Source organism: Mastigoproctus giganteus, chromosome 1 (genome assembly GCF_048544385.1).
Source record: "Mastigoproctus giganteus isolate SK-2022 chromosome 1, ASM4854438v1, whole genome shotgun sequence".
Lineage (NCBI taxonomy): Eukaryota > Metazoa > Arthropoda > Arachnida > Uropygi > Thelyphonidae > Mastigoproctus > Mastigoproctus giganteus.
The window spans coordinates 134,642,345-134,669,443 of record NC_143575.1 but is presented as its reverse complement, the minus strand read 5'-3'; the positions used below and the strand labels follow the sequence as shown (position 1 = coordinate 134,669,443).

Sequence of the window (27,099 nt, the reverse complement as noted above, 5' to 3'; positions counted from 1 at the left end):
TAGAATGAACAATTGTACAGAGAAATAGAGTAGGCTAGTAAATCGGAATGTCTTATAATGGGGGATTTTAACTTCCCAGATATTGACTGGAACTTGTCGGTTGTTCACTCACACACTAGTCAGACTTTTGTGGATTTATTGGATGATTGTTTTCTGCAGCAGCATGTTCGAGAGGCAACCAGAGAAAGTAATACTCTTGATCTGGTTATCAGCAGTGATCATTCGTGTATTAAGAATTTGCAGATAAAGGAACCACTAGGTGCAGCTATCACAGTGTACTGATGTGGGATTTACTTAAAGATTTAATTACCATCAGGGGTAAAGAAAAGGGTTTTTGCTTCCGTAAAGGTGAGTACAGTGGTCTCAGACAGTTTTTAAATTCTGTACAGTGGGATCAACTGACGATGTTAATAACAGTAAATTCTAAGTGGGAAGCATTCAAGGAATTAATCGTGGAAGCTACTAAAAGTTTCATACCTATTAAGAAATATTGTTCAAGGTTTAGGCCTAAATGGTTATCTAATGAACTAATGAGACTCGTAATAGAGAAGAAAAATGCATGGGATGCATATAAATTATCAAGCGACTCAGAAGCCTATGGCAGATATAAGCTAGTCTGTAATCAGGTCACAAAGGAGGTTAGGCAGGCGAAGGCAGATTACGAGAAATCTTTGCCAAAAGATGCTAAGAAAAACAGCAAGGATTTCTTTACTTATATAAACTCTAAAAGGAAGGGCATGAATCTGATTGGTCCACTTGACATCGATGGTTCGACTGTTGATGATCCTGCTCAGATAGCAAACAAACTGAATGAGTATTTTGCATCTACGTTTGAAAATGGCAGAAGGTTATCAAATTGTAGCAGGGTGCTTAATGATTTTGTAATAACTGAGAGCAAAGTGGAGGAGAAATTGTTGAAGTTAAACATAAGAAAAGCACCTGGGGTGGATGGAATCTATCCAGTTATATTAAAGGAGGCGGCAAAGCAACTAAGCAAACCCTTAGCCATAGTTATGAGAGCGTCCTTGGACTCAGGGGAGGTTCCCACGGACTGGAGATGTGCAAATGTATCCCCAATTCTCAAAGGGGATCGAAGGGTGACACGAGTAATTACAGACCAGTTAGTTTAACTTCTGTTCCAGGTAAAATAATGGAGTCACTGGTTAAGATGCATTGCAGGATCATCTAAACAAGACTGCAGCAATAATTCAGACACAGCATGGGTTTGTTAAGGGAAAGTCTTGTCTGACAAATTTGATAGGATATTATGATGTGCTTTCAAAGGAACTGGATGCAAAAAATAATTTTAATATCATATATTTGGATTTCAGGAAAGCTTTTGACACTGTTGCGCATGGAAGACTATTGTACAAATTGGAGCAGAATGGTATTAAGGGTAAGTTGCTACAATGGATCAAAGGATGGTTAACTGGGAGAAGACAGAGGGTTGTAATTAATGGGTGCTGCTCTTCATGGACTAATGTTATTAGTGGAGTCCCACAGGGTTCGGTGTTAGGTCCACTGTTGTTTTGTATATTTATCAATGATATTGATGAAGGTATATCAGGCTTAATGTCGAAGTTTGCAGATGATACAAAGGTTTGCAGGGTTGTTAATGACTGTAATGGCAGTGTGCTACTGCAACAGGATCTAGATAATTTTGGGCAGATGGGCTAAGAAGTGGCAACTGAAGTTTACCTTGACAAATGCAAAGTACTGCATATGGGTAGAAGTAACCCCAGAGAAACGTACCAACTTTGTGGTATTACACTTAAGGTGGTAGAAAATGAAAAAGACCTGGGAGTAATTGTGCAGTCAGATATGAAGTTTTCTGAGCAGTGCAGACAGGCTGCCAGGGCAGGTCATGGGGTTTTGTCAATGATATATAGGAATTTTGCTAGCAGGGAAAAGGAGGTGATTATCCCTCTGTATAAGACAATGGTCAGGCCACTAGTGAGTACTGCGTACAGGTCTGGAGGCCTCATTTTAGAAAGGATGTAGATTTACTTGAGCGTGTACAGAGAAGGGCAACAAGATTGGTGAGGGGAATGAAGGGATCCTCTTACCAAGAGAGGCTTAAGTTCTGCAAATTGCAGTGGCTGGATACTGGATACTAGGCACCTGCGCGGTGATCTAATTGAGGTCTATAAGGCCTTGAATGGGTTGAGCACACTGAATTCTGATGGGAGCCTTGCACTTGTTCAGATTACGAACCTAAGGGGACATAAATTCAAATTAAGAAAAGACAGATGTAGATTAGATGTGCGGAAATTTGCCTTTAGCTAGAGGGTGGTTAATTGCTGGAACAAATTTCCATCTGTCATTGTGGAAGTTGATAGGTTGAATAAATTTAAGGAGGAATTAGACAAGCATTTGGAGGGAATGGTGTGATTTTTTTTTTTTTTTTGGATGATGCTGCGTAAGCTTATACACTTGCTTTCTTGCACAAATGCCACTGTCACTACTACTACTACTACTACTACTACTACAATTTCTCCTCCAGTTTCCTCTCAGTTATTACAAAGTCATCTAGCTCCCTGCCAGAGTTTACTTAACCTCTTGCATTCCCCTTCCTGAATAACTCATAATCTGCCTCACGTGTGAATGTAGATGCAAAATACTCGTTTAGTTTTTTAACCACCTGATCAGGATCCTCAACTGTTGAACCATCAATGTCCAGTGGACCAATCTGATTTATAGCTTTCCTTCTAGAGTTTACATAGGTATAGAACTCTTTTCTGTTTTTCTTTGTATGCTTTCCCACGGATTTCTCATAATCTGTCTTTGTCTGCCTAATGTCCTTTCTGACTTGGTTACAGACCATCTTATATCTACATTGGCTTCCATGTCATCCATTAATTTATATGTATCCCATGAATTTTTCTTCTCTGCCATATGTCTCATTAGTTCATCTGATATCCATTTAGGTCTAAACCTGGAACAATATGTCTTAGTTGGTATGTAAAGCCTTTTAGCTTCCAAGATAAGTTCTTTGAATGCTTCCCATTTTGAATTTGCTGTTGGTAACATCATCAGTTGGTCCCACTGTATAGAATTTAAATACTGTCTCAGACCACCATAGTTGCCTTTACGAAACAAAAACTCTTCCCTTTACCCCTGATGGTAGTTACCTCTTTGAGTAAATCCCACTTCAGCACACTGTGATCACTGCCACCTATTGGTTCCTTTATCTGCAGATTCTTAATGCATGAAAAATCACTACTGATAATCAGATCAAGAGTATTACTCTCTCTCTCTAGTTGCCTCTCGAACTTGCTGATGTAGGAAACAATCATCCAATAAATCCACGAAAGCCTTGCTAGTGTGTGAGTGATCAACCCACAAATTGCAGTCAATATCTGATTAATTAAAATCCTCCATTATAAGACTCTCTGATTTACTGGCCCACTCTATTTCCTAGTACAAAGGCGCCTCCGTAGCCAGGTGGGAAGGAGCAGCAGTGCGTAGCACACGCTTCTTGATTAGACCGGGGTTCGAGCCCGTCACCACCAAATACGGAGGATGCGGAAAGGTCACGAAATGACCACCGCATATCCCGGAGCAATATGGCCTTAGTTGCTAATGCTCCTAAAAACCAAAATAACAAACAAATTCCTAGTACAATTTCTTATTATACTCATCAAAGTCATTAGGCCTATAGCATACTCCTACTACAAGGGGCTAATCACCTCCTTATCCCTGCTAGAAAAATTCCTCTATATCATTGACAAGACACTGTGAGCTACTCTTGCAGACCATCTGCACTGCTCAGAAAACTTCATATCTGCCTGCACAAATTACCCCCAGATCCTTTTCGTTCTCAACCACTGTCAGTGTAGTACCACAGAGTTGATATGTCACTCTGGAGTTACTGCTTCCCATATGTAGTACTTTACATTTGTCAATGTTAAACTTCATTTCCCACCTCTCAGCCCATCTGCTCAACTTTTCTGGATCCTGTTGCAGCAGTGTACTGTCATCAGTGTCCTTAACAACCCTGCCAATCTTCGTATTGTCTGCAAACGTGGACATTAAGCTTGATATATCATCATCAATATCATTTATAAATACAGAAAACAACAATGGACCCAACACTGAGCCATGAGGGACTCCACTAAAAACATTAATCCACGATGAGCAGTGTCCATTGATTACCACTCTCTGTCTTCTTCCACTCAACCATCCCTTTATCCATAGCAGTAATTTGTTCAGCAGTCTTCCATGTGCAACAGTATCAAAAGCCTTTCTAAGATACAGATATATGATATCAAAGTTATTCCTTTCATCCAGTTCCTTTGTGACAACATCATAGTATCCAATCAGATTGGTTGGGCAAGACTTTCCCTTAACAAAACCATGCTGTGTCCGAGCTATAACTGAAGTCTTATCAAGTAGATGCTGCAGTGCTTCTTTAACCAGTGCCTCCATTAATTTTCCTGGAACAGAGGTTAAACTAACAGGTCTGTAATTACTTGTGTCTCCCTTTGATCCTCCTTTGTGAATTGGGGTCACATTTGTACATCTCCAGTCCATTGGTGCCCCTACTGAGTCCAGAGAAGCTGTCATAATTATGGCTAAGGGTTTGGTTACTTCCTTTGCTGCCTCCTTTAATATAAATGGATAGATCCCATCCACCCCAGGTGCCTTTTTTATGTTTATCCTCAACAATTTCTCCTGCACTTTCCTCTCAGTTATTACAAAATCATCTAGCTCACTGATAGAGTTTAACTCACCTCTGGCATTCCCCTCCCTGAATAACTCCTCATGGGTGAATGTGAATGCAAAATACTCATTTAGTGTATTAGCCACCTGTTGCAGGATCATCAACAGTTGAATACCTATATCCAGTGGACCAATCTGATTCATCCCTTTCCTTCTAGGGTTTACATAGGTAAAGAACTCTCTGTTGTTTTTCTTTGCATCCTTTGCCAAGGATTTCTGATAATCTCCTTTGTGACTTGGTTACAGTCCAGATTATATCTATCATAGGCTTCCATGTCAGCCATTAATTTTTATGTATCCCATGCATTTTTCTTCTCTGCCATATGTCTTATTGGTTCACCTGAACATCCATTTAGGCATAAACTTTGGTATGTAAAGCCATAGTAGCTTCTAAAATTAATTCTTTGAATGCATCCCATTTTGAATTTGCTGTTGGTAACATCATCAGTTGGTCCCACCATATAGAATTTAAATACTGTCTCAGACAATCGTAGTTGCCTTTAGGAAAGCAAAACCCGTCCCTTGACCCTTGATGGTAGTTACCTCTTTGAGTATATCCCACTTCAGCACGCGGTGATCACTGCCACCTAGTGGTTCCTTTATCTGCAGATTCTTAATGCGTGAAGAATCACTACTGATAATCAGATCAAGAGTATTGCTCCCTCTAGTTGCCTCCCGAACATGCTGATGTAGAAAACAATCATCCAATAAATCCACAAAAGCCTTGCCAGTGTGAGAAGGACCAACCCACAAATTCCAGTCAAAATCTGGGAAATTAAAATCTCCCATTATAAGACTCTGATTTACTGGCCTACCCTATTTCCCTGTACAGTTTCTTGTTATACTCATCAATGTCATTAGGCCTATAACATACTCCTACTCTCAATTTTGATCTCCCAGTGCTTATGTCACACCAAACTGACTCGACTGCACTGTCCAGCGATGTCGACTGACTTCACTTCCTTGGATTTTATGTGTTTCTTAACTAATAGCATAACCCCTCCTCCTTTCCTGTCCTGTCTACCCTTTCTGTACAAATTGTACTCCACAAATTCTAGTTCTGCATTCCTTATATGTTTGTGAAACCACATCTCTGATATCCCAACAGTATCTGCCTTTGATGTTTTGAGCAGTACATCAAATTTATTTATTAAACTCCTAGCATTGGTGCTCATGCAAATATACATGCACCTGTTCCTATTCTTAGCTACTCTAACACAACCCATGTGTTTAATTGTACAGCAATGAGTCCCAGCAGTTTCTGAAATACCCCCTGCATTTTGTTTTCCAGGCTGCTGGTCATTCTAATAGAAGCAGTGCAAGAATCACTTTCACCTCTGCCAGTGGCTACTGTTAATCTTTTAGTACTTGTATCCCCCCAAACTAGCAGTTTTCCAACTCACCTAACCCTGCCTCGATAGTATCAGCAAATATTTTTGCCTCTAATGCCACACTGCTCCAATTTGTGCAGCAGTCTTCCGTGTGCAAGAGTATCAAAAGCCTTTCTAAGATCCAAATATATATGATATCAAAATTATTCTTTGCATCCAGTTCTTTTGGGACTACATCATAGTATCCAATCAAATTGGTCAGACAAGATTTTCACTTAACAAACCCATGCTGTGTCCGAACTATAACTGAAGTCTTGTGTAGATGATCCTGCAATGCTTCTTTAACCAGTGTAACCATTAATTTCCCTGGAACAGAAGTTAAACTAACAGGTCTGTAATTACCTGTGTCTCCCTTTGATCCTAATTTGTGGATTGGGGTCACATTTGCGCATCTCCAGTCCATGGGTACCTCCCCTGAGTCGAAGGAAACTCTCATAATTATGGCTAAGTGTTTGCTTAAAGTTATCTAGCTTAATGTCAGAGTTTAATACACCTCTGGCATTCCCGTACTTGAATAACTTCTCATGTGTGAATGTAGATGCAAAATATTCATTTAGTTTGTTAACTTCTTGATCAGGATCATCAACAGCTGAACCATCGATATCAAGTGGACCAATCTGATTCAACCCTTCCTTCTAGAGTTTATAAGTAAAGAACTCTTTGCTGTTTTCTTTGCAACCTTTGCCAAAGATTTCTCATAATCTGCCTTTGCCTGCCTAACCTCCTTTGTGACTAGGTAAGAGACCAGCTAATAGCTATCATAGGCTTCTGTGACCACCTGTTAATTTATTTGTATCCCATGCATTTTTCTTCTCTGCCAATGTCTAATTAGTTCATCTGACATCCATTTAGGCCTAAATCTTGAACAATATTTCTTACTTGGTATGAAAAGCGTAGTTTGTTTGTTATTTGGTTTTTATGAGCATTAGCAACTAAGACCATATTGCCCCGGGCATATGCGGTGGTCATTCCCTGACCTTTCCGCATCCTCCGTATTTGGTGGTCACAGGCTCGAACCCCGGTCTAATCAAGAAGCATGTGTTACGCACTGCTGCTCTTGCTCACCTGGCTACGGAGATGCCAAAAAGCCTAGTAGCTTAAAAGTTTAATTCTCTGAATGCTTCGTATAGAATTTAAACCACCGTATAGAATTTAAACACTGTCTCAGACCACTGTTGTCACCTTAAGAAAGCAAAAACCCTTCCCTTTACCCCTGATAGTAGTTACCTCTTTGAGTAAATCCTACTTCAGCACACTGTGATCACTGCTACCTAGTGGTTCCTTTATGTGCAGAATCGTAATGCATGAAGAATCACTACTGATAATCAGACGAAGAGTTTACTCCCTCTATTTGCCTGCCGAACATGGCACATGCTTCTTGATTATACCGGGGTTCAAACCCGTCACCACCATCCGTCATCGCAAGTAGTTGCTCTTGACATCTCAAAGGCTTTTGATTGTGTTTGGCATAAAGGTCTTCTAAACAAGCTTGCATTTTATGGTTTGCCAACTGTTTTTAGTAATTGGTTATCCAGTTTTCTCTCTGATCGTGATGATAGATGTTTTCTCTGTCTTCTAACTTCTCCACTAATGCCGGTGTCCCCCAAGGTTCAGTTCTTTTCCCCACTCTTTTCCTCTTGTATATCAATGACCTTCTTCCATTGACTGGAAAACCTATCCATAGTTTTGCCGATGATAGCACATTGCATTCAACTTTCCATTTTGAGAAACCTTGTCCTGCTCAATCAGCTTCAACTTCTCGAAAATCTGCTACCAATTCCTTAAATGCCGATCTTCAGGGAATTCTCCAGTGGGGCAAAGACAACTTAGTTGATTTCAACCCTTCTAAAACTCAGTCTTGTCTTATATCTCGCAAAAAGGATTCTTCTGCTCCTATGCTTATCTTTAGTGACACTCCGATTTCTAGGCAAAATGATATATCTCTTTTGGGGATTACCCTGACTTCTAATCTCTCTTGGCACAAGCACATTACAAATATTGCTTCCTCTGCATCTAAAAAACTTGGTTTTCTCTTTCGCTCTCAGCGTTACTTTTCTTGCAAACAGCTGCTCACTCTGTATAAATCACAAATCCGCAATGCCATGGAATATTGTTCCCACATCTGGTGTGGTGCCCCCACAACCTCTCTCAGGCTTCTTGATTCTATTGAGAAGAGTGCAGTTAGGTTAATTAATGATTCATCTCTAACAGCGTCTCTCCACTCGCTTTCTCATAGACGCACTGTTTCTGCTGCATGCCTCTTCTAAAGATACTTCCATGGGCACTGTTCTTCTGAATTGGCTTCTATAATTCCCCCTCTCTCTTTCAAAACAGTCCGAACACGTGCCGCCACCAGCCATCATCCATTTACTGTCCAACTTCAAACCCACAGAACCAAATTTTCATCTTCCTCATTTATTCATTCAACTGCCGTTTTCTGGAACAACCTTCCTTCATACGTATTTCCTGAAAATTATAATGTACAGTTCAAGTCCAGTGTCAACAAATATCTTCTTTCGTCTTCTCAACCTCCAACCTAAGTACGGTACTAAGTACTATAGGTTCTAATACCTCTCGTGTTTGGGGTTCACATAAAAAAAAAAAAAAATACGGAGGATGTGGAAAGGTCAGGGAATGACCACCGCATATTCCCGGAGCAATATGGCCTTAGTTTGTAATGCTCGCAAAAACCAAACATCAGTCTCTGTAGAAGCAGTCTCCCCTGTTAATAAGCACAGACCAGGCTGAGAAAAATTCTACTCCTTGAGCCTTGCACAATCTCCCCAGGGCCGAATTGATTGACAAGGCTCTCATCATGTACTCCCTCCTATGATGTATTTTGTAATAACTCAGATCAAAGTGGAGGAGAAATTGTCTAATATAAAAATAAGAAAGGACCCTGGAGTGGATGGGATCTATCCAGTTATATTAAAGGAGGCAGCAAAGGAAGTAAGAAACCCTTAGCCATAATCATGAGAGCCTCCTTAGACTCGGGGCAAGTACCCATGGACTCGAGATGTGCAAATGTGACCCCAATTCATAAAGTAGGATAAATGTGTGACACAAGTAATTACAGTCCTGTTAGTTTAAATTTTGTTCCACGGTAATTAATGGAGGCACTGGTTAAAGAAGCATGGCAAGACCATCTAAACAAGACTTCAGTTATAGTTCAGACACAGCATGGGTTTGTTAAGGGGAAGTCTTTTCTGACCAATTTGATTGGATACTATGATGTGGTCACCAAGGATGTGGATGTGAAGAATAATTTTGATATCATATACTTGGATTTTAGGAAGTCTTTTGATTCTGTTACACATGGAAGACTCCTGTACAAATTGGTGCAGTGCGGCGTTGGAGGCAAATTGCTGTTATGGATAAAAGGATGGTTGTATATGAGAAGACAGAGAGTGGTAATCAATAGTTACTGCTCTTTTTGGACTAATATTATTAGTGGAGTTCCCCAGGGTTCAGTGTTGGGTCCATTGTTGTTTTCTGTATTTATTAATGATATTGATGATGGACTATCAGGCTTAATGTCTAAGTTTGCAGAAATACGAAGGTTGGCAGGGTTAGACACTATAGTCTTAATAGAGATAAGGGTTCTCGTATTCATCCACTCTTTGAAACCCTTATCCTAGGGAGAGAGAGATGAACGTTTTGGAATGGTTCATTCCAGTGCCATTTCCAGTTCGAATGCATGGGAAGTGGACAGAATGCAAGTGCCGTAGCTCATGTTGCATACCTGCTGGTGATGATATTTTTACTTCTCTCTCTCTCTAAGGGTAACTCGGGAATTTTTTTTGGATGGTGCAGCATGAGCTTCAGGCTTCCTTGCACCATATGGCTAATAATAATAATTATAAAGTGTTCTATAACATTATAATCTGAGTAATTAATTGATAAAGGGATAACTTATATACTTTTCATTTTATTAATTGTAGAAAAGTAAGAAAAAAAATTCAAATAACTTAAGAAAAAATTAAACATGCCTGAAGAGCAACACACTGCATATCTTAACTAACTTGTTTATTTCCTGATCTTAGTGATGAATCCTTGTTTCATCACTACTTACAATCCTTGAAAGAAACTGGAATTCTGCATGTATATTTTAAAAGTCCAGTGTTTGGATTTTAGCATTAGCATTAGTAGAGGCATATGATGCAAGAAAGCAAGCTTATTCAGCATCAGCCAAAAAAAAAAAAAAAAACCCACTCCCATCTCACCCCTCCGTTCGTTCGAAATACCTGTCCAGTTGAGCCTTAAATTTGTTTAGGCTATCAACTTCAACAACAAGTGATGGAAGTCGGTTCCACCAACCAACCACCCGCTGGCCAAAGGCAAATTTCCACACATCTATCCGACATCCATCCTTCCTCAATTTGAATTTATGTCCTCTGAGGTGATTACTCTGAGCAAGATGAAGAATCCCATTGGCATTGAGCATGCTCAAACCATTCAAAGCCTTATACACCTCTATAAGATCACCTCGCCGGTGCCTAGTCTCCAGACTCTATAATTTGCAAAACGTAAGCCTTTCTTCGTAAAAGCAACCCTTTGTTCCATTCACTAATTTTGTTGCCCTTCTCTGTACCCGTTCCAGCAGCTCTACATCCTTCTTGAAATGAGGCCTCCAGACCTGTATACAGTACTCAAGATGTGGCCTAACCATTGCCTTATACAAGGGAATAATCATCTCCTTATCCCTGTTAGAAAAATTCCTGTATATCATTGACAAGACACCATGAGCTACTCTTGCAGCTCGTCTGCACTGCTCAGAGAACTTCATATCTGCCTGCACAATTACCCCCAGGTCCTTTTCATTCTCCACCACTGTCAGTGTAGTACCGCAGAGTTGATACGTTGCTCTGGGGTTACTGTTTCCCATATGTAGTACTTTACATTTGTCAATGTTAAACTTCATTTGCCACCTCTCAGCCCATCTGTTCAACCTTTCCGCCTGTTGCAGCAGCATAGTGTCAGTAGTGTCCTTAATAACCCTGCCAACTTTGTATCATCTGCAAACTTGGACATTAAACTTGATATCCCATCATCAATATCATTCATAAACACCGAAAACAACAACGGACCCAACACTGAACCCTGAAGAACTCCACTAATAACATTAGTCCACGTTGAGCAGTGTCCATTGATTACCACTCTCTGTCTTCTGCCACTCAACCATCCCCTTATCCATAGCAGCAATTTGCCTCCAATGCCACACTGCTCCAATTTGTGCAGCAGTCTTCCATGTGCAACAGTATCAAAAGCCTTTCTAAGATCCAAATATATAATATCAAAGTTATTCCCTGCATCCAGTTCTTTTGTGACTACATCATAGTATCCAATCAAATTGGTCAGGCAAGACCTGCCCTTAACAAAACCATGCTGCGTCTGAGCTATAACTGAATTCTTGTCTAGATGATCCTGCGGTGCTTCTTTAACCAGTGCCTCCATTAACTTACCTGGAACAGAAGTTAAACTAACAGGTCTATAATTACTTGTGTCAGCCTTTGATCCTCCTTTGTGAATTGGAGTTACATTTGCACATCTCCAGTCTATGGGTACCTCCCCTGAGTCCAAAGAAGCTCTCATAATTATGGCTAGGGGTTTGCTTACTTCCTTTGCTGCCTCCTTTAATATAACTGGATCAATATAACTAATCTCATCCACCCCAGGTGCCTTTTTTATGTTTATCCTCAACAATCTCTCCTCCACTTTCCTCTCAGTTATTACAAAATCATCCAGCTCACTGCCAATGTTTACTTTACCTACATCATTCTCCTTCCTGAATAACTCCTCATGCGTGAATGTCGATGCAAAATACTCGTTTAGATTGTTAGCCACCTGAGCAGGATCCTCAATTGTTGAACCATCAATATCCAGTGGACCAATGTGATTCATCCCTTTCCTTCTCGAGTTTAAATATGTAAAGAACTCTTTTCTGTTTTTCGTTGCATCCTTTGCCAAGGATTTTTCGTAGTCTGCCTTTGCCTGCCTAATCTCCTTTGTGACTTGGTTACAGACCAACTTATATCTATCATAGGCTTCCATGTCACCCATTAATTTGTATGTATCCCATGCATTTTTCTTCTCTGCCACATGCCTCATTAGTTCATCTGATTGGTGCATTTTAATTTTCAATTTTAGAAGTTTTCATATACTTAGCATATTATGCTTGCTGTTATACTAAATGTTCAGCCTAAACAACCTTATTTGCGAGACATGATAATCATCTCCATCAGAATTGAAAGGCGTAGGAAATGTAAATACCATTACTAAGTTGCTGCTATTATCTCTGTTTAGAATTGTAAATTAAATTTGAAGTTACTGACATCTAATTACTTAGCTTTTTTAATCTGTAAAACTGTCCTGTGATCAAACTGAACTGTTATAAGCTGCTTTTAAACTAAAGGAAGCACTGTTCATGTGGCTTGTTGAACACATGGTTTCTTGTACATATGTCATGACTGGAATGCATTGCTGTTTAGAACATTACCTGTTGCAATGGAAAGAATTTTTAAGGTAAAGATGGTGAGTTAGAATTTTTAGAAACTAGATACTTGTTGAGAAAAGTATATACTGTATCTGTAAGTATTTTAGAATATTAGTTACTAAACATGATAATTGGATGTTCCATTAATGATGTTTCAGCTTCATATGTTTTGTATAAAAGTAGGTTTTGGTTCTGTTTGTGTTTGGAATATGCTCTTGCTTTTATATTAAATGTTCAGCCTAAACAACCTTATTTGCGAGACATGATAATCATCTCTGTGAGAATTGAAAGGTGTAGGAAATGTAAATACCATTACTAAGTTGCTGCTATATAGAACGTTACCTGTTGCAATGGAAAGGATTTTTAAGGTAAAGATGGTGAGTTAGAATTTTTAGAAACTAGGTACTTGTTGAGAAAAGTATATACTGTATCTGTAAGTATTTTAGAATATTAGTTACTAAACATGATAATTGGATGTTCCGTTAATGCTGTTTCAGCTTCATATGTTTTGTATAAAAGTAGGTTTTGGTTCTGTTTGTGTTTGGAATATGCTCTTGCTTTTATATTAAATGTTCAGCCTAAACAACCTTATTTGCGAGACATGATAATCATCTCTGTGAGAATTGAAAGGTGTAGGAAATGTAAATACCATTACTAAGTTTCTGCTATATAGAACGTTACCTGTTGCAGTGGAAAGGATTTTTAAGGTAAAGATGGTGAGTTAGAATTTTTAGAAACTAGGTACTTGTTGAGAAAAGTATATACCGTATCTGTAAGTATTTTAGAATATTAGTTACTAAACATGATAATTGGATGTTCCGTTAATGCTGTTTCAGCTTCATATGTTTTGTATAAAAGTAGGTTTTGGTTCTGTTTGTGTTTGGAATATGCTCTTGCTTTTATATTAAATGTTCAGCCTAAACAACCTTATTTGCGAGACATGATAATCATCTCTGTGAGAATTGAAAGGCGTAGGAAATGTAAATACCATTACTAAGTTGCTGCTATATAGAACGTTACCTGTTGCAATGGAAAGGATTTTTAAGGTAAAGATGGTGAGTTAGAATTTTTAGAAACTAGATACTTGTTGAGAAAAGTATATACTGTATCTGTAAGTATTTTAGAATATTAGTTACTAAACATGATAATTGGATGTTCCGTTAATGCTGTTTCAGCTTCATATGTTTTGTATAAAAGTAGGTTTTGGTTCTGTTTGTGTTTGGAATATGCTCTTGCTTTTAAATTGGTGTAATGATGTCCTTCTTTTGAAAAGGAATTAAATCTGAGTCTCCTACAAAATCAGTATTTCTTCTTACAAATAAAGGTTTGGAAAATATGTTCTGATGTGTGTACATACATAAGTACATAGCTATTGATTATTTTCAAACTGAAGAAAAGGCAAGCCACTATTTGTTCTCTTAAGTGGAAGAAGGAAGAATTTTCTTTTGAAGATTTCTTTTCATTTTGAATAATTTGAAATTTTCTTTTCTGCAACTTAAGCCCTGTTAATTCTTTCAATTGTTTATATAGCAATTTAGAAGCACTAAAACTAGAAAGTTTTTGTTAACTGTTGTTTGGCTTATGCTCTTATTAAATGCAGAAGAGTTTTTGTTGCTGTATGAGAATGGTCTGTTTTATGTTATGTCTCCTGTAAAAGAAATAGATATTTGAAGTATTTTAATTTATATGTTAAAATTTGAAGAAATTAATAAACCTTGCTCTTTATTTTATTTTATTTTTTGTTGTTGTTGTTCCTTGTGTTATTCAGTCATTTGAATGATGGTCAGTATGATTAACCACTTTGAACCTGGCAAGAAAATTAGGGAAACTCGGTGTGAAGTTTTACATGTTTAATCCCCTTGCCATAGCATTGATAGTTTGATATTAAACAAAATGCTCCATAATTCATGGAGGATTTTGTTTAATATTAAATTACATGCATGCATAAATTTACACATGTATTGCACAGTTTACATATGCCTTGCACTGTTTACAAAAAGATGTGGGTAGCATTCTTGACATACAACAAGAATTAACTTTTGACATGGCCAAGTATTCATGGAAGCTGGTACCAAGTCCAGATCAGAAATATTACATTCTCTGACAACCATAGACATGTCTCTCCTGCATAACCAGTTTTTTGGTATGTTTCTGGAGTTGTCTTCTGTTTGTAATTCTAAGCAGGGTTTTCTTTATGTATTCTCGACCCCATTTAAACTCTTTAGACCAAAATTTTATCTGGTTGGAAGGACAGCAACACCGTAAATAGCTTTCATGCATTCATGGATAACTTTTTTGTCCTGATGTTCCATTTAAATCTCTTATTGTTTTGTACTTCATTATAGTGGGCTGCATATGCACAAATAAGATAAGCTTTTATGAAAGTACAATAAAACTACAGTTTTTTGCATATCAAGGTAGAACACAAGTCATTTTAAAGGATGAAATAAATTAAGAAGTTCACCAAATATACAGTTTATGCTCATGTTTAATACTTTGTGTGAAAGCCAATCATTTATTAAAGAAAAAAATTTTTGTGTATTTATGATGTTATGGTGTTTAATTTTAATAATAATTTTTATTTATGTAATTTTTTAAAAATTTTTCCTGTACTGTTACATCATCATCATTATCAGCCATTTTCAATCCACTGCAGGATGAAGGCCTCTCCAGCAACTTTCCAGTTCCTTCTGTTTTGAGCACTGGCTACTCAAAAACTGGTGAATTTCATCTATCCATCTCCGCTTTTGTCTTCCAGGTTTTCTTCTAGCTCCTCTTGGGTACCATTCTGTTATTTTCTTAGTCCATCTGTCATCATGTCTTCGAGCTATGTGTCCTGCCCAAGACCATTTTAGTTCTTTAGTTTTGATAAGAATGTCCTTTACTTGAGTTTGCTGCCTAATCCATGTGTTTCTCTTCTTATCTAACAGTCTGATTCCCAATATAATTCGTTCCATTCTTCGCTGTTTAGTTCTTAGCTTCTCTTCCATTCTTTTGGTGAGTGCCCAAGTTTCACTTCCATAAGTCATGGTGGGGAGTATACATTGATTCATTATTTTATGTTTCAGACAAACTGGGATATTGCTCTTCAGTATGTGACTATATTTCCTGAATGCTATCCATCCAAAATTTATTCTTCTCTTGACTTCCTGCCATTTATCATTATTACAGCTAATAACTTGTCCCAGATAAGTATATGACTCCACCTTTTCAATTACTGCTCCTTGAATCATTATTTCCCTTTCCGTGGCATACTTGTTCATCATTACTTTTGTTTTAGCCATATTCATCTTTAGTCCAAAATCCTTACTAACTGTGCATAACTGATTAAGATTTTCCTCTAATTCTTTGGGATCGTGGCTTATGACCACAATGTCATCTGCAAATCGTAAATGGTTTAAGGTACTCTCCGTTCACATTGACTCCTTTCTGCGACCAGTCTAATCTTCTGAAAGCTTCCTCAAGGGCAGCAGTAAACAGCTTAGGAGATATTGTGTCTCCTTGTCGAACTCCTTTCTTGATTTTAAATTTGCTACTGTCTTTGTCTAGTCTAATAAAGGATGTAGCACTCTCATATATTTTCTTCAAAATCATAATATATGGGGTATCTATGCCTTGTCTTTCCAGTGCCCGAAACATTGCCTTATGCTGTATGGCGTCAAATGCCTTTTCATAATCCACGAATGCCAGGCATAATGGTGTTTTATATTCGTTTGCTTTCTCCATTAGCTGTGATATTACGTGAAGGTGATCCATAGTTGAGAATCCTGTCCTAAAGCCAGCTTGCTCTTTCGGTTGATTCTCATCAAGTATTCTTTCTAATCTGTTAGTAATGACCCTTGTGAACAACTTGTACATATGGGATAACAAGCTAATTGGTCTATAATTTGCAATTTCTGATTTATCTCCTTTCTTATGCAGCAAAACTATGATTGCATTATTCCACTGCATAGGCGTCACACCTTTTCTAATGCACTTTGTGAAGAGCCTTGCCAGTTTTTGTGTTATGTCTCTTCCTCCCAATTTTAACAACTCTACAGTAACTTCATCTTCCCCCGGGGCTTTCCGATTCTTCATTTTCTTCAATGCATGTTCTACCTCATCAGGAAGAATATCGGGTATGTCGTATGTGTTGCTACTTTGCAATCCATGTTCCCCACTGCTGGTATCATTCCCTCGCTCCTTGTATAATTCTCTATAGTAGTCTTCTGCTATTTGAATTATGCCTTCTCTGCTGTTTATAAGTACACCGTCGCTATTCTTCAGTTTCAGTATCATTTGTCTTTCTGTGTTCCTGCTCATGGCTGCTGATTTAAATCCTTTGTTTTCCCTTAATGCTTGTTCTACTTTTCTTGTGTTAAATCTTCTTATGTCCTCTCGGAGTCTCTTTCTAATGGCTTTGCATAACTCAGTATACTCAATTTTCTCCCTGTCAGTGTTTTTCTTGCTCTTCATTTGTCGTCTTTGGTTCATCATGACAAGTGTTTCTTGACTAATTTTTTCTTCTTTGGATTTCTGTTTCCCTATAGGTTTCTTGGGCTTTATCACTTTCAGAAAGTTGTAATATTCCTCGTCGATATCTTGGTCCTGAGCAGTCTGCAGAAGCTCAAACTTGTTCTTAAGTTCCAGTACATACTGCTTTTTCTCCTCCTCTGTTATTTCAAAGACCTTTGTACTATTTACTCGAGTCAGGTTTTTCCTTTCCTACATCTATATCAAGCGTACATCTTACCAACATTTGTGATCACTTCCAACATTTACCTTATTCAGGACGGGAACATCATTCACAATATATCTTCTGTTAGTGAGGATGAAGTCGATTTCATTAGTTGTTAATCCATTTGGACTCTTCCATGTCCACTTTCTGTTCACCCTTTTCTTGAAAAAAGTGTTCATTACTAACATTCCTTGAGATTCTGCAAATTCCACAAGTCTTTCACCTCTTTTATTTCTTTCACCATTTCCAAAATTTCCTGTAGTTCCTCTTTCTGCGCTGTTTTGTCTTTTTCCAACCTTAGCATTGAAGTTCCCCATAATAATAGTGTAGTGGGTTTTCTGCTCATCTAGAAGACTCTCAATTTCAGTGTACATTTCTTCAACCTCTTCATCATCATGGCTCGATGTTGGTGCATAAATCATTATAATCTTTAGCTTGTACCTCTTAGAAATCTTGAGTATTAGTCTTGACACCCTTGGTGATGTACTTTTGAATTCCAAAATGTTGTTTTTAAAATCTTTATGGACCAGAAACCCAACTCCACCTTCACTCCTTTCACTGTTTCCATTGGTGTACAGCAGATTTCCACTTGATAAACTTATAAGTGATTCATTTCTTCTTCTTGTTTCAGCCAAACCGATGATGTTCCAATTCACATTTTCTAATTCCTTTTCCAGCTCTAATATCCTGTCTTCACCGATGAGTGATCGTACGTTATAACAGGCCAAGTTCAATTTCCGTGCATGGAAGCCTGGTCGTACCCAGAGATTCTTAGCACCCTCTGCCTCCACCGTGATCCTCTTGCTGCCGTAAGAGGGAGAGTGAAAGCTGCTTGGGACTGAGGGCCATTTGTATTGTTGTGCTCTCATTGCTGGAGGGTTTGGTCTTTTCCTCTGCACGCTGACCAGGCGTCTTGAAGAGAACCACTCTACACGTTCGTTGCCACCTAAGTGACGTAACAGGGCTTACCATCGAGAAGGTGTGCATGAGTGGATTTTAGGGAGGCAGGCCAACCGGACTTCTCCTAAATCTTCTGTAATAGAGAGATATTGGATCCATCAGTGTTTTAGGCTGAGTGTCTGATAACACACAGGATACCTGTTCCCCTCTAAGCCCTCTTACAAACTGTACTGTTATACATATATACAAACACTGTACTGTTACAGTGTTTGTATACTGTTTGGTGAAAGGTTTTTATAAAAGTGTAAGTCAGACTGTCATGTGTTATAACATACGTGTTAGCAGTGTGCCATTGGTTTAAGTATCGACATTCACACATGAGGAGTTATTCAGCGAGGGGAATGCCAGAGGTGTATTCAACTCTGGCAGTAAGCTGGAGAATCTTGTAATAACTGAGAGTAAAGTGGAGGAGAAATTGTTGAAGATAAACACAAGAAAGGCACCCGGGGTGGATGGGATCTATCCAGTTATATTAAAGGAGGCAGCAAAGGAAGTAAGCAAACCCTTAGCCATAATTATGAGAGCTTCCTTGGACTCAGGGGAGGTACCCATTGACTGGAGATGTGCAAATGTGACCCCAATTCACAAAGGAGGATCAAAGGTTGACACAAGTAATTATAGACCTGTGAGTTTAACTTCTGTTCCCGGAAAATTAATGGAGACACTGGTTAAAGAAGCACTGCAGGATCATCTAGACAAGACTTCAGTTATAGCTCGGACACATCATGGTTTTGTTAAGGGGAAGTCTTGCCTGACCAATTTGATTGGATACTATGATGCAGTCACAAAAGAAGTGGATGCAGGGAATAACTTTGATATTATATACTTGGATCTTAGAAAGGCTTTTGATACTGTTGCACATGGAAGACTGCTGTACAAATTGGAGCAGTGTAGCATTGGAGGCAAATTGCTGCTATGGATAAAGGGGTGGTTGAGGGGGAAAAGACAGAGAGTGGTAATCAATGGATACTGCTCATCGTGGACTAATGTTATTAGTGGAGTCCCTCAGGGTTCAGTATTGGGTCCTTTATTGTTTTCTGTATTTATAAATGATATTGATGATGGTATATCAAGCTTAATGTCCAAGTTTGCAGATGATACGAAGGTTGGCAGGGTTGTCAAGGACACTACTGACACTATGCTGCTGCAACTGGATCTGGAAAGATTGAGCAGATGGGCTGAGAGGTGGCAAATGAAGTTTAACATTGACAAATGTAAAGTACTACATATGGGAAACAGCAACCCCAGAGCAACGTATCAACTCTGTGGTACTACACTGATAGTGGTATAGAATGAAAGGGACCTGGGGGTGGTTGTGCAGGCAGATATGAAGTTCTCTGAGCAGTGCAGACGGGCTGCAAGATTAGCTCATGGTGTATTGTCAATGATATATAGGAATTTTTCTAGCAGGGATAAGGAGGTGATTATTCCCTTGTATAAGGCAATGATCAGGCCACACCTAGAGTACTGTATACAGGCCTGGAGGCCTCATTTCAAGAAGGATGTAGAGCTGCTGGAACGGGTACAGAGAAGTGCAACAAGATTAGTGAATGGAACAAAGGGGTGCTGTTACGAAGAAAGGCTTAAGTTTTGCGAATTACAGTGTCTGGAGACTAGGCACCAGCGAGGTGATCTGATAGAGGTGTACAAAGCCTTGAATGGTTTGAGCATGCTCAATGCTGATGGGATTCTTCCTCTTGCTCAGAATAATCACCTGAGAGGACATAAATTCAAATTGAGGAAAGACAGATGTAGGATAGATGTGCGGAAATTTGCCTTTAGCCAGCAGTTGGTAGGTGGAACAGACTTCCATCCCTTGTCGTGGAAGTTGATAGCCTAAATAAGTTTAAGGCTCAGCTGGACAGGTATTTCGAACGAACAGAGGGGTGAAGTGGTTATTTTTTATTTATTTATTTTACTTTATTTTTTTTTTGGCTGATGCTGCATAAGCTTGCTTTCTTGCATCAAATGCCTCTACTAATGCTAATGCTAAGTATGAATGAACTTATGTCCCTCAATACTTATACCTGTAATTCTCTAATCCCTGTGACTTTTATATTCCTATGTACATGTCACATACTAAGAGGAAGTCTTCTAAAGTCATCAATAGTTATGGGTAAAGTGGATGAGAATCATATTTATATTTAGTATGAAAATCACCTAGCGAAAAATGGAACAATTCTTATTTTTGCAATAACAACAAAGACAAAGACAATTATGACACATGTATGTATCAGTATGTGATACTACCAAGATGACAACACAAAATACAACTTATGAGAATTATGTCTATATGTTTCTTCTATTTGTATGTAATATTTCTGTTATTTAACTCCTTGAAATTGAGATGGAATAAAGAAATAATGTAGCTTCTTACTTTCTCTTTTCAATCTAGGTACGTGGACTAGATGAAAGTTTGTTTCAAAATCCGCATAAACTTCACCTTACAATTGGTACATTAGTGCTATTGGATGATAAAGAACGACAGAAAGCTGCTCTTTTACTTAAGGATTGTGAAGAGCAAATAATCAGGTTGAATTACTGAATTTAGAATATATTTGAAATCATTTTGCATTGTAGGCATACTAAATAATACTAAAGTCTCTGATACAGAATCAGTAAATCAGGAATATCAAAAGATTGAGATGCAGGTTAATTTTTTTTAAAAAATTACACTACAAAAATACACTCCAAGTGTATTTTTATTATTTTGAAAATTTTTAAACCATATACTAATCATGAATGATTACAGATAATCATTCTTGACCCCCCAGCAGTTCCTGAAAACCCCAGCAACTGGCTTTCTGGGCTATTGGAATGAGCAGCAGCCCAGAAAGCCAGTTGCTGGCAATTTCAGGAACTTCTGGGAGTCATGAAACAAGTAAATACATGGGGGGCTTATTGTCAGAGTAACTATGAGTAAGAACAGGTGCATGTATACTTGCATGTACATCAATGCTAAGAGTATAGTAAACAAATTTGATGTTTTGAAGTGCTGGTTAAGACATCCAAGGTGGATATTGTTGGGATATCAGAGACTTGTTGCCACTCAGATATTAGGGATGAAGAATTGGAATTTCGCGGGTACAATGTGTACAGAAAGGATAGGAAGGGAGGAGGGGTTATGTTGTTAGTTAAGAAACACATAAAATCTAAGGAACTGCATCCATTTGACATTGATGGACAGTGCAATGTTGAGTCGGTTTGGTGTGACATAAGCACTGGGAAAGCAAAAATGAGAGTAGGAGTTTGTTATGAGCCTAATGACTCTGACTCTGATGAGTACAATGAACAATTATACAGAGAAATAGAGTGGGCGGTCAGAGTGCTTTATAATGGGGGATTTTAACTTCCCAGATATAGACTGGAACTTGTGAGTTGGTCACTCACACATTAGCAAGGCTTTTGTGGATTTATTGGATGATTGTTTTCTACAGCAGCACTGTTAGAGAGGCAAAAAGAGGGAGCAACACTCTTGATCTAATTATCAGTAGTTATTATTCATGCATTAAGAATTTACAAATAAAGGAACCGCTAGGTAGCAGTGATCACAGTGTACCGATGTGGGATCTACTTAAAGATGTAACTATCATCAGGGGTAAAGGGAAGGATTTTTGGTTTTGTAAAGGCAATTACAGTGGTCTCAGACATTTTTTAGGTTCTATATAGTGGGACCAACTGATGATGTTACCAACAGAAAATTCTAAATAGGAAGCATTCAAGGAAGTAATCTTGGAAGTTACTAGGCCTTTTGTTCTAACTAAGAAATACTGCTCTAGATTCATGCCCAAATGGATGTCAGATGAACTAATGAGACTCATGGCAGAGAAGAAAAATGCGTGGGATGCACATAAATTGTCAGGCAACACAGAAGCCTATGGTAGATACAAGCTAGTCTGTAATGAAGTTACAAAGGAGGTTAGGCAAGTGAAGGCAGATTATGAAAAATCTTTGGCAAAGGATGTAAAGAAAAACAGCACAGACTTCTTTACTTATATAAACTCAGATTGGTTCACTTGATATCACTGGTGTGACTGTAGATGATTGTTCTCAGATAGCTGCCGAACTAAATGAGTGTTTTGCATCTACATTCACACACACGTGGAGTTATTCAAGGAGAAGAGGGCCAGATGTTTATCAAACTCTAACAGGGAATTAAATGATTTTGTAACAACTGAGAGAAAAGTGGAGGAGGAATTGTTGAAGTTAAACATAAGAAAGGCACCGGGGAGTATGGGATCTATCCAGTTATATTAAAGGAGGCAGCAAAGGAAGTAACCAAACCCTTAGCCACAATTATGAGAGCTTCTATTAGACTCGGAGGAGGTCTCCATGGACTGGAGGTGTGCAAATATATCCCAAAATCACAAAGGGGGAGTCCAAAAGGTAACACAAGTAACTATCGATCTGTTAGTTTAACTTTTTGTCGAGATAAAATAATGGAGTCTGGTTAAAGATGCATTTTGCAGGATCATTTAGTCAAGACTGCAACAGTAATTCAGACACAGCATGGGTTTGTCAAGGGGAAGTCTTGTCTGACCAATTTTATTGGATACTATGATGTCACAAAGGAACTGAATGCAAAAAAATAATTTTGATATCATATACTTGGATTTCAGGAAAGCTTTTGATACTGTTGTACATAGAACACTACTGTACAAATTGGAGTAGTATGGTATTAAGGGCAAGTTGCTACAATGGATAAAAGAATGGTTGAGTGGGAGAAGACAGAGAGTGCTGGTCAATCAGTACTACCCTGCGTGGACTAATGTTATTAGTGGTGTCCCTCAGGTTTCGGTGTTGGGACCATTGTTGTTTTGTATATTTATCAATAATATTGATGAAGGTAGGTCAAGCTTAATGTCAAAGTTTGCAGATGATACAAAAGTTGGCAGGGTTGTTAATAACAGTATGCTGCTGCAATGGGATCTGGAAAAGTTGGGTATATGGGCTGAGAACTGCAATGTTAAACCTTTGTTTAACATTGACAAATGCAAAATACTGCATATGTGTAGCAGTAATCCCAGAGAAATGTACCAACTATGTGGTGTTAGACTCAGTGTAGGGGAGAATGAAAGAAACCTTGGGGTAATTGTGTAGTCAGATATGAAGTTTTCTGAGCATTGCAGATAGGCTGCCAGAGTAAGTCATGGGGTCTTGTTAATGATATACAGAAATTTTGCAAGTAGGGATTAGGAGGTGATTATCCCCTTGTATAAGGCAACAGAGTGCTTAGTGAATCCACGCCAAGCGAGCGCCGCACTCCCATAAGGTAACATATGTATTTGTGAGTTGCGGTCGGTGCCATAGGATATTTTCTAATCAATAATAAATTGTTGTGAAAAGATGCACAAATATCGGTCAAAATATTTAATATTCAAATATTTGTACATATAAAATATTCTGCATTACTTATGTATATAATTATGTGGTAACTACTTATGTATCAAAATTAAACTTAAAATTAAAAGTCATGTATTTAATTGATCTAAATTGATTTAATTTAATTGATGAATTTAATCATGAAAAATGTGTCGATTTTGGGTTGTACTTTGGCCCGCTTCCTGGTAAAGTCAACTCATCCTTCACTGCTTTGAAACCTGGCATGTTTTTTTTTTTCTTCTTTCAATATGAAACTTCTTTTAGGCATTCGTTTCCAAAAACGTCCTGCTTCATCTATGTTAAAAACTTGTTGAGAAGTATAACACATAATACCCCTCATCAATAATTTTAACAAATTCTTTTTTTGAAAGTTTCAGTTCCTTGATTTGCCCTTGCAGCTTCTCCCTGGATTTTAAATCTATTGAACCAACCCTTGCCAGTTTTAGATGGTTCCACACTTTTTTTTTTTTTTTAGGTGAGTTTTCTTCAGATCACCATATAGGCTAATCTCTCTCTCTCTCTCTCTCTCTCTCTCTCTCTCTCTCTCTCTCTCTTTTTTTTTTTTATATAACATTTTACTTAACTGAATTCTGCATTGGACATTATCTTCAATAAAATTAGTTAAAGTCTCTCCATTTCAATCCTAATAGCTGGCCTAGTCCTAGATGCTTGCAATGGAACAGCTATCTTTCCCACTGCTAAAATTAATTCTTCATTTTTTATAATTGTTCTTACAGTTAAACTTGCCAGTCCTAAATTATGTCACACATCCGCTTCTTGTTGACTGGAATCGATTTGCTTCAAAACGTGTAATTTAATTTTCAAATTCAATCTTTTTCTTACATTTATATCTTCGTACTGCATCCAGATGGTGTTGCTTTTTCATTCTTATCCACCATTATTAACTCTTCGAAAATGTAACTGCATTGGTTGCATTAATTATGATAATATGTTCGACTAAACTGTCCGTTACACACGATGTCTAATACTGTACTGAGTGATGACCAAACTTTGGATAAATGCATATAACACAAATATTACAAGCAATATACTTGATCATTTTTTAAAATGTTGATCTCGGAACTACGTAACAAGTCACTAAACTGCAATTAAATTAGCGTGCGAGAAAATTTCAAGAGCGTGGGAAAATTTCTCAAATCGGTGTGGGAAACGTTTTAATGCTGTTTTGCTATTCATTTTCAAGCTATCAACTCCATCAAATTAAACGATTTCGTTAAATATGCCAAAAATGCAATCTGTAAAAAAAATGTTATAGTGATTTGTGACAGTGTTACAGTCAGATATGGGTTTATAATATAAAAACAGCGTTATAGTGAATCAGCGTAAAGCGAACTGCGTTATAACAAGGGCCTGCTGTATTGTAAAATTTGAAAAGGGTGACATGTTTGCCTTATGTACATTATGTAGATGTGATATTTCAGATAATGGAAAATCCAATGTAATCAGACATTTGCAAACAACTAAGCATAACAACATAGTTATAGTTGTACTTATTTGTTGACTTGCAGACTCTTATGCTTATTATATATAAAGAAATACAAATGTTACTTTTCATGGTGATTTTACTTTGATTGCTATATATCCTGAATGTTTATTTGTATCTTTTTTCATAGAACATAATTTTCTTCTGAGTAGTGCTAACTGTTCAGCTGCATTTTGGAAGAACAAAAATTATTAATGAAGAACAAGCATTATTAATGAAATGGAACATATAGGGCAAGAATAGGTTGTGATGGCTCTGAATTCTAAGCTGTATCCCATTAGTGACCTTTTCTTTAAAAAAAAAATTTCATTAAATCAAAAACTGCTTGCCTTGCATTGGATGGTGACTATACAGGGCATTTTCTCCTGCACAACCAGAAAGCATGTGGAATCCCTTAACAAAAGTTGTCTGGCACATAGTGTTGCTAATGCAATGGTAGCGTAGGCCTAAAAACTGGAATAGCAAGGGTATTAAAAGAAGAGATGGAGCATTTGGTGGCAATAGGCTGTCCTCATCCTATTGATTTGTGTGCTGGAAAGGGAGCTGCATGCCTTATGAAAGTGGATGAATACTTGGTGGAAATTTACTACTACTGTATCTAGAAAAAGTGCTAAAAGTAAAGTAGATTTAAACAGTTTCAATTGGTGTATGATATTGAAGTAAAAAAAGATTTTAAAGTACATATAATGTACACATTGGCTCTCTTTCGTTAAATGTGTAACTGGGCTGGCAGAACAGTGGAATATATAAAAATAACTCTAAACTGAGCTCTTCTTAGAGGCTCTTTTTTGAACTTCTAAGATCAAAAGAAGAGCTTAGAAGTGGTGAGAAAAACAGTATGAGCAGAGTTACCAAATTGAAGATTTTAGCATTAGCATTAGTTGTTGTTGTTGTTGTTGTTATTTGGTTTTTAGGAGCATTAGCAACTAAGGCCATATTGCTCCGGGGATATACGGTGGTCATTCCCTGACCTATCCGCATCCTTTGTATTTGGTGGTCACAGGCTCGAACCCCGGTCTAATCAATAAGCATGTGCTACGCACATGCTTATTGATTAGACCGGGGTTCGATAAGCATGTGCTATGCACTGCTGCTCCTACCACCTGGCTACGAAGGCACCATTAGCATTAGCAAAGGCACATGATGCAAGAAAGCAAGCTTATATAGCATCAGCCAAAAAAAAAAAAAACCTTATTTCACCCATCCATTCACTCCAACACCCAGGGTCCTGAGCCTGTGCGGACGTACATTTTTACCACTCCTGGAACAGAGAAGTTTTTTCTGATTTATTTTCTGTTTTATTAGCTTAAATTGGCATATTAACTTATTTTCTAGAGTAGTTTTATATTCTTATTTATGATACTTAGATAGAGATTTAGTAGGTATTACTTAGTATCGGAAAGGGTATCAAATCCACGGGTTTACCATTCGTAAATAGTAGCCATTGCTACGCGATACAAAATATCTCGAAATAGATAACATAAGCATAATATAGTATAGTATAGTACATAATATGGTCAATTAATCAGATAATTAATCTTGTTGAACTTCATTGTCAATTAAATTGTACTTTTAACTATACATATAACGACTTGGGTTACGTAACATAAATAATTAGTAAAAAATAAATAATTAATACTTAACTTGATACGGAAGTTATATAAAGGGATATCATAGATAACACTCGATACTGAAACATAAATATAGAGTTATAACTGTGTTCAGATATAAGTTTAGAGTTCTAATTTTGTACTGAAATTGAAATTTTATTGAAATTAAATCGAAATCATGACTCTGACCAGAGCAGCAAAGCAAAAGGCTCAAGCTAATGGGAGTGCTGTGGCTCAGGGGAGAACTGAGGGGGTGAGATGCCCTCTAAATCACAGCCTATTAAAATGCACTAATTGCTTGATGTTTGTGGAGCAGTCAG

The 27,099-nt window shown here is 37.8% G+C and overlaps 1 protein-coding gene across 3 annotated transcripts in view; it reads left to right on the top strand.

Annotated features, from left to right (window-relative positions):
* Positions 1–27,099, top strand: part of LOC150091151 (activating signal cointegrator 1 complex subunit 1) — a 256,296-nt gene that overhangs the window by 103,378 nt on the left and 125,819 nt on the right. For all 3 annotated transcript variants that reach the window (XM_090382261.1, XM_090382253.1, XM_090382271.1), the window contains one exon: positions 20,679–20,815. In XM_090382261.1, the coding sequence (XP_090238387.1) occupies positions 20,679–20,815 (137 nt within the window). The remainder of the gene's footprint in view (positions 1–20,678; positions 20,816–27,099) is intronic.